General features: G+C 30.7%; 1 protein-coding gene across 1 annotated transcript; it reads right to left on the reverse strand.

The window, feature by feature from the left end:
• Positions 1 to 7,135: 7,135 nt before the first annotated feature.
• On the reverse strand, positions 7,136 to 10,008 carry LOC21408358. The gene is made up of 3 exons (XM_010100710.2): positions 9,772 to 10,008; positions 8,480 to 8,685; positions 7,136 to 7,692 (listed from the first exon to the last, which is right to left on the reverse strand). Exons 1-3 carry the CDS (start codon positions 9,859 to 9,861, stop codon positions 7,428 to 7,430), a joined length of 561 nt encoding a protein of 186 aa, XP_010099012.1. The 5' UTR covers positions 9,862 to 10,008; the 3' UTR covers positions 7,136 to 7,427.
• Positions 10,009 to 16,551: the final 6,543 nt, after the last annotated feature.

Here is a 16,551-nt window from a genome sequence, read left to right on the forward strand (position 1 = left end):
GGCATTTTTCATATTTATATATTATTTTCATTAAAGAAAGAGCCATTTTACGCAGAAAGCTGAGAGCATGTGGCAGCTATAATCAAGCTACATGACAATATAGCATTTCCTAGCTTGTTTAAAGCTTGCATGTGCCCTGTGCTGTTCGTTATAATATATTTACTTTTATTAAGTTAATTTGATTAAAAAGAAACAGCGAATGGAGCATAAAATATCATCTAGGGGTTGGTGCTTTTGACATTAATCATGAATGTCAAGAACGGAATATCCTAGTTTGACATGAAACAAAGTATCAATCTTTCTTAAGCAAATTAAAAAGGGGAAAAAAACACTGATTATAACTGTTATTTCTAAGAATCCCAATTAGGAACTTTTAAAAACTATGATGTGATGCCCGTTCACTTCGCTGATTCGAGTTAAGATGTGATTTTATGTGAGAGCTTTTTACTGTAACAAAAAAGTTAGATGTGACTATTTTTGAGAATTTTTTACTGTAGTAAAACTCAAATTTTAAACTCAAATTAGTGAAGTGAACATGACAGAAAGGCTTACAAGTAGAATTCGAACTAGCTAGTAAGTAGTAACCATATTTCTTGATGATTAGATAGTTTCAGAGGAACTCTTCACGTGTCCAGTATTCATTAATGGTTAATGGATCTTTTTGAGCAATGTAAAAGCAACATCACTAAAACCGTCAATAGAGTAACGTAGTAATAAGAATGTCTTTTTTTTTTTTTTTTTGATTCTTTTGTTCAGTTAAAGGTTTGATATTTCATAATTCCTCTTTAAAGTTTATGCTCAATCAATTTTATTGTGCGATGTTAGACTTGTGATCTGATTAGAGTGAAAATAAACTCATTTTTTTTTTAAATAAAAATCAGATCCGTTCTATTGTTGTAGTCCTAAATTTTTACTATAAAGGAAAACATAAAAAACAAGATGATACTAATAATCTTCTTTATTTCTATATATATATATATATATAAACAAAAAAATTATGGATAATTGACTACAAGACCATTGTAACGTGTCAAAAATTTAAACAAACATATTAGCTCTATAATAAGTGAAGTAGCACAATCTCAACATCAGGTACTATCACTAGTGCACTTGGTATTCTTGTAAAATGTAAAGTAGGGAAGCTAGCCTTGGGATATATATAGCCCATACGGTGATGCCGGGAGAACTTTCACTTGGCAAAGCCATGCATGTACTTGATATATATGGAAAGTACAACTAGCTCAGTGAGCGGTTGCTCTACCATTCGGACGATAGTTGTACAGCTTATAACATATATAGCCTTTTGGTACACTTAGGGTGAACAATTCAAGGCACTTCAAACTGAAAAATGGTCCGGGGATAAATTCAATTATAGCTTATATTCTATTAGCCATGATATCTAACACCGGTGACACTCTCATGCATTTTTTGATAGAATCTATCACTCATAAAAGGCAGATCCTATTAAGTTAGATCTTACTTGCCCATTTAATAAGATTCACTTTATACGAATATGATTATAGCGGGATTTTAATTCTGTAGAAATAAAAAACTTGCACTATTCACTAGCGTAAGTGCATAACCCTTGAATGGTTGCATTAAAGTGAAACATGAGATTGGTGGGATCATCAGGGATATTGCCGAGTTGGCTGCAGATTTCCAGCTCAACTTTAATATCTCGTCTAGTTACATTCTTGAGAGTTACTAGTGGTTTTGTCAAGGGGGAATTCGTAAAACGCAAAACTCAGCCAATGGGATGAAAAAGGAGATTAATGCTGTTCATGGGTGTTGCACCATGGTCAAGATTTCTGACCATTTGTCTGTTGGTTTTAAAAACTTTTTTTTTTTTTTTTTTTAGAAACATGTATTTAGCGGATTGTGTATAATAAAAATTTTAATAAACTTTTGATATACTCTATAAAATACATTAATTTATGCACAAATAAATTAATCAAATTAATTTATGAATAAATTTACCTAGTGAACGATTATGACGATAATTTGAGTTCTTTGACCACGAACGTTCCTCGCTCCAAGTTTGTTTAGAATACCCGAATCTTCCTCGTCAATTTCTTGAATCTATAAACACGTGTGTGTGGGCACACCTGAAACAAAATGAGATTAGCACTCAAACACTCAAGTTTTTCACGAACACCAACGCATGCACGACGTGAAATTTAGGAGAAAATTTTCCTTTTTCTCACTCAATAAAACCGGCCACTATATAGTAGGGAGAGTAAAAATTTTCTTCTCTAATTTTCTGCAATCTTCTATTTATAGAGTAGATATCAGACTCCTTGAAGAAGTCTAAACTTTATCTCCAAGATAAATTTGATAATTATCTCTCACTTCTATTTTATTTTGGAAACAAAATCCCTTCTCTCTCTTATCCATAGGGGCCGGCCACCACAAGGATATTCCCCTTTATGGTTGGTACAAATTATAAATAGGGAAGGAAAAAAAATCTCCTTTATCGTACAGTCTAATTTTGACTCAAATTCAAATTCCAATTAAAGTCAAACTTAATTTAATTTGAATTCCAATCGGACAACTTATCAAATAAGTCAATTGGATAACTTAAAGAACAAGCAGCTGAATCCCAGAGGGATTCTCATAGTGCTGGGCATGTACACCATGTGGACTCCTCCACATGTGTGTTCCAAAATTTAAATAATCACCTTATTTAATTTATAATTAATTCTCAATTAATTATTCTTGAGCGTTCTATTTAAAATTGCATGATTCTAAGATTCTCATTTTACTCTTAGTGTCTTGTAGTATTACAAGGACTACGCGGGAACTCATGGACCTATAATTCTGAGCTCCAATAAAATTAATAATTAATTAAAACTCTTTAATTAATTAATTAATTCTAAAAGTTACTATACTATTTGATATTGCACTCTCGTAATTATAAATATAATTTACTTCTAAACTATAAAGTGTCCATTTGATATAGCCATTACATATAGATCAATCCTCCATAAATAATTCATAATTAGAGTTAGGTGAAATCTGTTAACCTCTCTAATTACATCTTTATCATTGAGTACCATTGATTCTCTAATGGACAGTGATTCATAAAACAAATTCATGAATTGGAGGTCCTACTAGTCCAAGTACCAAATCACTCATCAAGAAAATTCTTTATCTACTTATTTCTCAAGAGGGAATGGATTCCATCTCGTATATTATCATTCCCGACTACCTATTTCATCATGTCTCCTAAATACAAGAAATAAGATTCAACATTTCAGAATCCGTACCAAGTAAATCAAAAGATACATATCTATAAATAAGAGTATGCTAATAACTCAGGATTAAGATCATTCTATATATGATCATCGATAGACTCAATTAGAATTCTTATATTTTACGAAAATTATCACAATTTCATGTTGTGTTTGTGTCCTAGTTTCACACAATCTCATTATGCGTAATACACTCATTTAATATCTCACCATATTAATAGTGCGGATAACACCGTTCCATTCTAAATTGAAATGACATGTAGTAGTAATGTTTTAATCAAATATTCCGAACTTTAATTAAATTCATTACGAACATCGTTTTGATTATTATCCTTAAATATTATCCTCTCGCATATAATATTTATATACAATATTTAAGGTTACGTAAATAATCATAGAATTTTCAATGATATTCATAAAATATTCAATAATATATGCAAATAAAATAATGAATAAACTCTTTTATTAAATAAATAATAAATATCCTATTACATTTCATTATTCTAGAACACCATTCCCAACATTGTCGAAGTAAAGCCGTCAAGAATTCCAAAAGCCAGGATCGAGCTTACCTGTAGAGAAGTACTAGGTAAGAGAAAGATCATTTGGATGAGGAGTCCCCAAGCAGCTGTGTGATTGTGGTCAAGAAGTCCCAAAAAGGTCATAAAGATGTCTACGTAAAGAAATCGACAAGTCCGAGATCAACTTAAAGCCTACCAAATCAGGAGAGGATAACTCTTATCTTATATTCAACTTCAACTAAAAGAGCAGATATAGATTATCAACTACAACCATGTATTTAAATTCAAATAATTAAATGTGGAGATAAAGCTAAGTAAATCCTTATCTAAAAAGGGGATAAAGAAGCTTATCTCATGATGTGATTTAGAGATAGAGATATAATGTACAAGAGAACCTATAAATAAAGAATAAAATCCTCATTTAGTTTATATGCACAATTTTTCGCTCTGAGAGAGATTCCTTGTATTCCTTGAGATTTATTGCATACACCAATGGACGTAGACAATAATATTCTGCCGAACCACTATAAATTTTATGTCTTCTTTACTTCTTATGCATTTACTTTTTGCTTAATTCGTGTAAATTAACGCGTAAATGATCTATAATGAGGCAAATTCTGAGTTGATAAATTTTCACCGTCAACCATGGATACCCGGAATTTACATAGCCTGTAAAATAGGGGTTGCAATTCGGGTTGACGGGCTGTGTTCGTGTCGTGTTGACCCTCTCAGTTGACACGAATAGGTTTGACATGAACACGACCTATTTATTAATCGTGTCGAAATACAAAACCCAAACACGACCTGTATATTGGCGGGTTGACACGACACGACACGAATAACCCGTTTATTTAACAGGCCATAAACGTGTCGTGTCAACCTGTTTATAAAATAGGTGATAAATGAGTCGTGTTAACCTATTTATGAACCTGTTTATAAAATAGGTGATAAATGGGTCGTGTTAACCTATTTCTAAACCTATTTTTTAATCTGTTTATAAAATGGTTAATAAACGAGTTGTGTATTCGTGTTACCCAAATATGACACGTTTAATAAACGGGTTATGACATGTCAATTGCGGGTTGGCGGGTCAATCTGAAAATGACACGTTATTTAATCGTGTTTTACGGGTTCGACCTGATTTTGACCCGTATTTATTTATGATAAACTCAAATTCACTAATTTCATGCAGATTTCAAGTCGTATCATCGTGTCGTTACTCAGATTGCCAGCTCTACTGTAAAACGAATAATGTCCGCCAATCAAATGTTATACATGTAGCAATGTTGACACTTGACAGTTCTATGGGCCTAGCTGCTTCCTGACTTGAAGTGGTGCATTCTAGGCCTGTAAGCGGGCTTCATGAAGACAGATTTATTAGTGGAGCTTACCTATATAATCCGTCAAGAAAAAAGCAAATATTCTTTTTTCTACAAGCAAATGCTGGATTCAGAATGTCCGGCACTTTCCTGACCCAAACATATCTTCCTGACCCAAACATACATTCCATTCCGTTTCTCTCCTCTAACTCCCACTTTTTAGGGCCCGTTTGATTTTAAGACTTAAATTATGAGTCTGATTTTACTCTCTCACAAAAAATTTAAACAAAAAAAGTTCTCCTTAGTGAATTTTCTCACAAAATATAAATTTAAAATCAAAATTATAAATTTAAACGTGTGAACTAAACGGCCATTAGTTCTTCTTCGGTTACTTCTTAGTCCTACTCCCTACTCCGACCACCTCTTGAAAGGTAATTTCTATACTTCTAATTATAAGCGTCTTCATTGGATAGGTTGTAACTAAACGGCCATTAGTTCTTTTACGGAAGATCCTTATGAAAAGAAAAATACTTATTCACACATCAAAAATGATCAATGACAATTAATTTCATCAAACAACAAGAATCTTCCACCTCTTCAGATGATAATCATCATTACCGGCAGCTCTTGTTTGTCAACAAAATTAGCCTCATGTTTTTGTAGGCTCAAACGTATCTGAGTATGGACCAACTTTTGTTCATATATGCTGCTGCTTTATAGGCAAGTTATATCAAGATTGCCCAGAAATTTGGTCTTAAATAAGCACAAAAACTCAACAAGTTGCAAAAGACAGATCACTAAAAGGTAAGTTATCAAGATTGCACAACTTCCATAAATAGTAGACTGTTTAATATTTCTTGATAGAAGTAATACTTTGAGATCAATCGCGTAGATTAGGGACTGTGGCAGAATAACGGATTGCTATTCGACTGTTGCATGTGCTCAACCCAAGTCCAGACTAGTAAAAGGCACAAATTGAGGCCCGTTTAGTTCGCTGATTCGAGTTTTTAATTGAGTTGAGATGTAATTTTACGTGAGAGCTTTTTACTGTAGCAAAAAAGTTAGATGTGATTATTTGTGAGAGCTTTTTACTGTAACAAAACTCAAATTCTAAACTTGAATCAGCGAAATGAACGGGACATCAATGTCTATTTAGCAAATAATACAGTAATAGATAAGAAGCAACAAATTACATATATAAATAAAAATCTGTCCCAATATCTCTGGGGTGAATTAGAGGATGGTTTTAGAGAGTTGGGATTCTAATATGCTACTTTTGTGGAAAGATTTGACTATAAGTAGTACGGATGAATAACTAGACTCTCATAATGGTGTAATTTACATAACATCTACAAGAATGTAGGAGATAGCATATTTTTCAATTGCTTTTTGAGTAAATATCATATTCTTGGAACGATTAAAGTAAATGATATATTTACTGGATCTAAATAATTTATCTATTAGTAAATACAAATAAATAATTTACGTTGGTTCAATAAATTATTTACTAATAAATATGCTATTTACTTTAATCATTTTAAAAATATGTTTTTCACTTGAAAAATATGTTTTTACTTCAAAAATGTTTCAAAAATATGCTATTGCCTTAAAAGCTTCAAAGCTATTTGCCTTTTTATCTTTGATATCTAGAGAAAAGAAAATAAATACTCCATAAATAGTACCCTTTATGTTTGTCCTACAAACATTAACCCGTTAATTTTTAGTTATATAACTATATTAATTTTAGTTCATTTACAACTAGTAAAATATTTTTTTTTTCACATAAAATCAAATGGTAAAAAGAATTTTTTCCATATAAATTTTTTTTAAGATCTTTTACACGCAAGTTATTTTTTACCAACCATAAATGAATTATTTACAGTAAATAATTCATTTCACGTAAATTATTATTTACTTTAAATCGTTTTAAAATCTTTTATTTACTTAATTTAGTTTTAAAAATATGCTATTTACTACGGTTTCCCACTAAAGAATTCCATAAAAACTACAACAAAATGAAAAACACAATCATAAATGTGCAAGAGATCAACACTACACAAACAATAGTTTCCTATTAAGCTTCTATTATTACAAATATAGGTGTATAACAAATGAGGACAAATTTGTTTGATATAAACTTCAAATGAAGAAATTATAGAAGACCACCTATAAAACAGACTATTACCAGTCAAACCAAACCCTTCATCCAAGAAATGAAACTCAAATATGGAAGTGATGGAGTGGACAAAAAATCGATGCACGGGAGTTCAGACAGTCACATCTAAAACAAAGTGAACGATTGAATGGAGGTCACTATGATCACATAGATGAAGAAGCTATTTGTAGGTTCCCATACCAACACCGGTTTCTCCACCACCGTACGGCTGGAATCTGTCTCTGGCGCTGGAATAGCAAACGTAGTAGAACTCCGAGACTATTGCGGTGAAGAAGACGAAGGCTGCGCCAGCAGCAAAAACTCCTTTTCTCACGGTCTCACAAGAGGGAGGGTTATCAATGCTGAACATGGTCCTGTACTTGGTATGGTAGGCATTCCTCACTGAACCCGCCAACAAGCACACTTCAGCAATGAGGAAAAATACCCTGAAAGAAATTCATATACGGGTAGAAATTAGATAATAAGATAAAAACTCTTGTGGAAAAGTGTAAGGTATTAAACTCTCAAATCTTATTTCCTGTTCAACCAAAGTACTCGTGTAAATTGTTACCTTGTCTAGAATTTGAAATTTACGGGTTAGTTTTATAACTTTATCATACTCACCTAAATTGACCTTACAAAAAAAATACTAATCTAAATTGAGACATGGCATGACATGACAGAATACATGATTGAGAAAGAAAAAAGTTACTATTTTGTACCGTGCAGTTTAAGCTTATTAAAAAAGTATACCTTGCAATTTGGACGTTCTCAACAATTGTATGAATCCCAGACCTTGTGGGCCAAAACCAAAGGCCCGACCATTCCAAACCAATACCCCATGGGTTAACCCTTTCATATCAAATTTATACCTTCTTTTGATCAAATTTTGATGTTGATCCCTACAATGGCAACTTTACTGGTTGTGAGTTATAGAGTGAACCATTTGATGATACTCTTTAAAGGGTAACGCTGTTTTAAGTGGTCAAAATCAGCATTTAACCAATAGAAGGTATAGATTTGATGTGAAATTAAAATCTAAGGTTACAATTTTGAGAACATCCAAAATGTGCGGTGCATAATTTTTAATAAGCTTTAAATGCAGTTAAAAGAAATAGTAAAACACCCAAAAAGAATGAGGATTAAACTAAGCTAGTTGAAAACAGAAAACTAAAGCGAGATATTTGAGAACAAGAAATGGCAGATCTTTGGTAACGGTGAGTTGTGACATACCAGCAGACTATGAAAAGGACAACTGCCCAGGCCCTTGACCCTCCAGGGCTCAATGGTTTTCCACAGCAGAAGCATCGGCTTGCGATCATAATGAGGACCTGACTTAGCATGAGGAATAAAAATGCTCCAACCCCATATCCAGTTGCAATGTCTGAGCCATATTGGCAGTAATCGTAGTTCTTTTCATTGTCTGTAACAACCCACCCCTGTCATATACAAAAAGTAATTGGATCAAATTATTTTGCAGAGACTACTTACACTACAAACATTTAACATTTTTCTTCTTTGATTCCTGGCTCACTTATTCCTTAAACTTTTCGCCATTGTGTTGGTACAATGGGAAATTGCTTTATTGAGCAATGACATACAGGAATATTATGAATGGATATGTGTTAAAATTCTGTGGACTATGTAAAACTGAAATAAATATTGTCCTATTTTTTTAATCCCTAATAAGTTATATTTTAGTTTTATGTCGTGTATTATTTTCCATGACAAAAATGTGAGTGGTGCATAAAGTGAATTTAAAGAGAAGTTTTCGGTACAACAACCAATACTCACATTTGTCTAGATCTTACCATAATCATGCCTTATTTGATATCACTTTTAATTATTAATTTAATTTTTCTTTTTAAAATAGAAATCTCACAAGTCATAACCGAGGTCTCAGAAGATCCCACCGATTTATCCACCGATTTTATTTATTCTTTTAATTTCAAAATAGAAAAAAATAAAAAGAGTTGCAAACAAGCCTTAGCCCCCTTTCGTTCATATACTTAAACCCATTATTCTGATCTGTGAGTGTTCTTCATCTCACAAAGAATTTGAATTTAAAAATTTCTGTTCCCGCTAATGAATCATAATTGTTCTTGGCTTGAACGCGTGAACCAAACGAGCTCTTAATAACCAACACCTCTGAAGTCAGAACTAGAAACCTGAATATATAGTTGCAAAATCCTCAAGAACTAGTTTCTCAATAAAATTCAGATGAACATCGAACTCTAAAGTGTTCATATGCGGAAAAAAAGGACATATTTGAGATAGAATCATCTAATTCTATTATGTTCAATTTACATGAAGGAGTTCGCCATTTTCTTGACAAATGCAACCGAAAAACCATATTTTTCCATAGATCTGAGCTTATTTAGTCTATAGACAAAAACCCTCGTGTTATATTCAAGTTGCCTTTTGATTTTTGTTTAATAGTCCTAAACCCACATAGGATATTCGAATTTCTTCATTTTCTCAGCAAGCAAACAGAAAAACAAAGCATAGCTCAGAAAGATACTCACTTTGCTTCTTCTCTGCTCAGCTGCAACGGCGAGACCAAAAGCAATGACGTCTAAGATGAAGACTGTAATCAAAAGCAGCTTCGACGCCATTTCCGCACAGCTTCACACCTTCCTCTCAGATCTACTCTCTCTCTCCTCTCTCCCTCTCTGACCTACTTCTTCACCTCTGTCTCTTTGTCTCTCTAAATAAGAAAAGCAAAAACTGTGAATAAAAAATATTAAAGAACAAAAGAAACTGAAAATAAATCAGATTTGCTGTTTCTTCCATTACCAATAGATAAGTACCTTCCACCAGTAGACTGAAACAGCGTACTTACCAGCAATAGCTAATTTCCTGAATTACCCTTCCGGTCAAATTTCAAATGGCAATTGTACCCCCACTTTATTGCAAATTCTAAGGGGTCGTTTGTTTGAGTCTGATATAGTGTAAAACTCTCACATAAATTTTTAATTTCAAATGTCAAAATTAAAAATTATTAGTTTGAGTATACTTTACAAACAAACCCTAAGTTCCATGCTTGGCCGGATTAATGAGTAATTGGACTTTTTGTTAGAGCAAATAGTATTTTAGAATTTAGGTACTTAAAATAACAAGCAATGTGCTAAAAAAGATCAGATAAAAGATTACTGGTTCGTTTTTTCTCATTAAAAATACTCGTCTAGGTGTCCCGAAAAAATTTATTATATAAATTGACAGGTTAGCCCCTATTGTACATCAAAAATTGAGGTATGAATTAATTATGCCAGCACCGAGACCGATATTAAAATAAAATCCATGTGAAACATATCAAACTAATGAAAACAAGACAACCCCTTTAATTTAATATATGTCTTTGTAACTCTTGAGAAAAAGAAAAAAAGAAAAAATGTCTTTGTAATTGAAATCTCTTTTAAAAACCGTGTCATATTTAATCTGAGAATTTTGTGATTTAGTAGGATAAAAATTTAAACTTTTAAATAACATCACAATCATATAAGAATAAGAAAAATGTGATAATTTTATTGGAATTCAAGGAATATCTAACAATATATGATTAAATTTAACGATAAAATAATTTTGTATGATGTTATAAAATTCTCAATTAATTTATGTCTTGATTTGTTTTCAGTTTTTCAGATCTTAGGGGTTGTTCTTTTGCCTTTTTTGAGCTAGGTGATTTGAGTGTAGATTTTGAGTTGAGTTTGAGTTATAACTTGAGTTGAAGTTGTAACTTGAGTTTGTGATTGGTTGTGTACATTTGAGTTATGGTTTGAGATAAGAATCTTTTTGAGTTTGTGTTTGAGTGAGTCAAAACTTAAATTTGTATTTAGATAGTATTTTAATAAAAACTCAATGTTGATGAAAAATTTTAATAGGGTATATGGGTGGGGTTTTATTCGTCTTTTCGTTGTCAACGCATAGAAAAAAATCATCTCAATCAGAATTAAAACGAAAAAGTGCATTTTTAAGAATAGAAAAAATATTGTTCATTAATTTGAGTTTGAGTTTCTGAACTCGAGTTGAAGAGAAAACTTGAACTCGAGTTTTAGTCTCAAACTCGAGTTCAAACTTAAAATAACACAAACTTAAATAAAATTATAACTCGGGTTACTTTTTTTGAGTTTTTAACTTAAAAAAAGCTACCAAACAGCCCCTTGAGTTTTAGTCTCAAACTCGAGTTCAAACTTAAAATAACACGAACTTAAATAAAATTATAACTCAGGTTACTTTTTTTGAGTTTTTAACTTAAAAAAAGCTACCAAACAGCCCCTTAGTAATTTTCAATGTAAAGTGCGTCTGCACCATATTTTGCCTTCCGAAGATATATATATATATATATATATATCTACACATGGTTTTTGTTTTCCTTAACTTGCAATTAACAAAAGTAAGAAAACTAAAAGTAGGTGAAATATGCGTCTTTCGAGGAGAAGAATAGAAGAAGGGTAATTTGGGGATTATAATGATAAAAGGGTAATTTGGGGATTTGAGAATATGTGTATGGGATTATTGGGGTATAGTCACGGTCCACACTAGAAAGGAAAATAAGATCCAACCGTTGATGATGACTTCCACCCATAAAGAAATCGCTGATAATGATTTCAGATGCGAACCATTGTCGGTGGGCAAAAATGTGTGATCTGCAAAATGTTGTGAAACTGAAGAGAGAGAAGAGAGCAGAATCGATGCTTCTTCAGCGTAAAGCTTAACAACTTTACTATTACTATTATTATTATTATTTTTTTATTTTTTTTATTTTTACAATGTGAGACTTTATTCCTTAGGTGTGCTTATCAATCAGACTAGTTTTTAGTCGTTTAAATCTTATTAAAATTTAGGGAGTTTTTTTTTTTTTTTTCTTTTAAGAACACTTATATTTTTTATTTTTTAATCGTTAGATCTAATTAAAATCACATTAAATTAAAAAAGTATGCATAATAAACATATTTTGATATAAATTTGACGTTTAAAAAGCATGAAACATCAGTGTTCTTAAAAAGCAGGTAACGCCGAAAATGTCTTTAAAATTTATTATTAAAAAAATATGCAGAATAGATAATTTTTAATATAAATTTAACGACTAAAATATAAAAAATTATAGATAGTTTATTTTACTGAGAAACTCCAAAAAAATATTTGAGAATCTTTTTTTTATTATTTTGTGATTAAATATTTAAGAATCTTACATGATGTGAGAAAATACACTAATAATGAATTATTAGGAAGTTTTTTTAGTAGGTCAACGTACTGATAGGAACAGTTTTTTAATCGTTAGATAAATTATATCAGATTAAAAAAATATATAGAACGAAAAATTTTTGATACATATTTTACGATTAAGAAACAACAAACTACTGATAGTTTATTTTTATTAGTTCTACCAGAGAGGCTCCAAAATTAACACTTACGAACCGTTAAATTTTGGTTGTTTGGTTGGGGGATTCATCCCCTGATTCGAATCATGGTTTGTGGTTCGCTACAGTATTTTCTCTCATAAAAAATACACGTAAATTAAAAATAGTTCGGTTCTAATCTATAAACCAAACGTTAAGTATGATCTTTAGTTCGATAGGCTTACAGTACTGTAGGTATAACATTGTCACTTTTTGTTGTAATATAATAATAATAAAACAAGCAACATGTAACGTGATATGAAATTATATTTTATCAAGTTTATACTTTGATAAAATGAGTACAACTTGAACACATAAATAATATTATACAAATAATAAAAAAATATTACAATTTTTATTAAATTGTATTATTTTGATATATGTATTTTTGTATTTATTTTTAAAATTTAAAGATGAGAAAATTTAAATGCTAATTTTTAGTTGAGTTGTCACACCAATAAGCCTATGCCAGCAACCATATTTCAATGTGATTTAAATAAAATATACGTTAAAATACGTATTATCCATGAAATAAAAGTTTCAAAAATATTTGGTGTTAAGTAATTGTTATTTTGACTTGGATTAATTTTACTTGTCTCCTCTGAATTTCTAAGTCATTTTCACTTTATCTTCTAAATATTGAAAACTCTAACTTTACCCCTTAATTTTTAAATTTATCCCATTTAATTTTAAAAGATCTATTAAAATCACACAAAAAAAGAGGGGGTTAAAGTATAGGCGTTTATTTGTTTATTTTTAACAAAAATTCAAACAGAAAGACAATGTGATTGTATTACTCTTTTTTATATATATTTTTAAAACATAAATTACAACAAAATCGGTAAATGAGAACAATTTAAAACTAAAGAGGTAAAATGAGAGTTTTTATAATTTAAGGAACAAATTGAAAATGACACTTATATTGTGTTTGATATGATGGAAAAGAGGAAGTAAGAAAGTAAGTGGAGAGATTATTAAGTGTAAAATGATAAAGTGAGTTGTTTGATGGGAAAAAAAAGACGAAGGCAAGAAAAGAAAAATAGAGTGGATAAAAATTATTGTGAGGCTGACTAATTTTTATCTCTCAAACATTACGTGAAAAAATTAAATTCACTCATTAATAATTAAACTAACTTTTTTATCCGTATTTTAAAATTAAATTAGTATTAAATAATTGATGAAATATTCATTAATCTATTACATATATATTTTTTTTCTCTCATCATACTCTAAATACGTAAGAAAATCAACTTCTTTTCTTTTATTCACTTTTTTTTTTTTATGTATTTTCTTTTCGTCCTCTCTTATTAAACGAAGTTTAAAATTCAGAGGCACCACCTATAATAACCTAACTTTTAAAAAGATGGGAGAGATCTAGCAGCTGGATCTAAAAGGGCAATTTGGATGCGTGCCATAAACAAAAGGTCGGAATAAGGACAAGAAACTTTTATTTTGAGTGTTGGTTGTCTTTCAGTTTGGCTTTGGGGTTGCAATGCACTGCATGCGGTACAGACTGTAGTTGATTTGGTAGGTCCACAGCTCTAGCCCCACCAGATTAAAATCCAGTCGTTCATTCTACGGTTCAATCAATCAATCAATATAAGTTTTGGGCTTTTTTTAAAGGATAATTTGACCAACAGAGTAGTGTAGAGGGAACAGATTCTCAAAATTTTATATCAATTTACGCACAATTGACTTGTCATTTTCTTACAGTAGATTAATGTTCAACACTAATTATTTCGAGTTGAGATGTAATTTTATGTGAAAATTTTTTACTGTAGTAAAAAAATTAAATGTGATTGTTTATGAGAACTTTTTACTGTAATAAAACTCGAATTCTAAACTCGAATTAGCGAAATGAACGGAGCCTAAATAATGTGACAATTTTTAAACATCAATGCCAAAGCCAGAAAATTATTTTTAAGAAAGGGGCGGTGAATTAAATGAAAAGTTTAAATTAAACTATAACACAATAGTATTTAGTAATAATGGTTGATTTTTGATTGAATTAAAGTAGCTAAAGCTTGTAACAAGAAAATGTTGTAATTAACAAAACTACGAATAGTCAATAAATTTTTAGGAATTCGGGCAGAACCTTAAGGAGCCCATGCATGGGTCTTGCGGGTAGCTCCGCCCTTGCTTACATGACATTGACATTAATGCTTGAGCGGCTCTTCTACCTCCCAATGCCCACCCTTTATTTAGTGCGCAGATTTAGGGGCTCACAAATGTCTCTTAGTTTTGCTCTATTTTGGACGTTGTCACTAAAAAAGAAAGAAAGAGTAATTGGTATATTTAGTCCTTAAACTTTATATATAGTGACAGTTTAATCTTTTAATCCTTTAATTTTAATATATTAGTCTCTGAACTTTTATTTTTTTGACAGTTTTGATCCCTGACAAAAATTGATAAATGATTTCTAAAATTAAACATATATACACATGCTCATCGCATAATAACTAAAAATTTACATAAATAGTTACAATAAGTGCAAAATATTAGAGATTTTAACGGATTTTAATAGTAACAGAGAGATAATTTTACATGTAATGTAATTATTTCGGTAAAATTTTAAGTTGTTACATAATAGACACATGATTATCTTTGTTAAATTTCATAAATCACTCATCAATTTTGTTCTCAATGACCAAAAACTCCCAAGAAATGAAAGTTTAAGGACTAATATGTTAAATTAAAACAGGAATTAAAATGTTATTATGCCTAAAGTAGTACTAATTGTACCAATTGCCCCAAAAATATCAAGAATTGTGAATATAACCTTCAGATTAATTATCATACTTTTTTTTATCAATTATCCAATTAATAACAATTAATAAGATTGAAATCTTATCACGTCACGTCATCAAATTTCTATATTTGATGAGATGACACGATAAAAATCTAGTTTCATTAGTTGTCATAAATTTGTAGTTAACTATCCAATTTATTACAACCGTCGGATTATGATCTCACAACTAAAACAATAATATTCATTGATAGGTAAATATTAGAGTAACTATTAAAATCACACACTCATATATATATATATATATATATAATATTTGTTGTGCGTAATATTGAGAGATGTGAGAACACATCATGTTTAGATTTTATATTTTTGACACAAATAATAATTAAGTCGTATTTATGTCAAGACATATAATATTAACTGAGATGGGTCAATACAACACGACAACAAAATTTGCCATCTCTAATATTACGTATTTCTATTATTAGAATTTACTTACAATTTTCTACTTTTAATAGAATAACAGAATTGTCTTCCATCCTTCACGCCCCCCCTATTTGATTGAATTTATTCTTCAATGAATCGTGATCATTGATTCACTTCTTAAGGGTGTTGGAATGCATGCTTTTAGAACATATTCTAAACTTACTACGCCATTTTGAAAAATAAAGTGTATATAATTAATTGATTTGAATCATAATTATTCATTATTATCTTGGTAAGTAAATTTATAAGGCTCCTGTACTAGTTAATAGTTCGTTAATTATGTATATAAAGTGTTGGATGGATTTTTCGGCGCTAATAAAATGTAATAATTTTTTGAACGAACCGAGCGTATGTTTGGATAACACCCGAGCGTACGCTAAGGAAACTACTCGAGCGTACGTTAAGGAAACCACTCAAGCGTATGTTAGAGAAACCACGCGAGTGTACGCTAGGATAACTATCCGAGCATAAGCTCAGGTAGGAAAGAAGTTAGAAGATTAAGAGTTATCAAGCATCAATGTCAAGTAACGGTCGACGATTAAAGGCATTTAATGACTCAAGTTTAATTTGTTTATTAATTGTTTGTAACACTCAAAAAAGGTGAATAGTCTAATTGTATTGAAGAGAGAATAAACTCTCGAATTAATGAGAGGAATTAAACCCCCAATTCC

This window comes from Morus notabilis, unplaced genomic scaffold (genome assembly GCF_000414095.1).
Source record: "Morus notabilis unplaced genomic scaffold, ASM41409v2 Scaffold100, whole genome shotgun sequence".
Classification (NCBI taxonomy): Eukaryota; Viridiplantae; Streptophyta; class Magnoliopsida; order Rosales; family Moraceae; genus Morus; species Morus notabilis.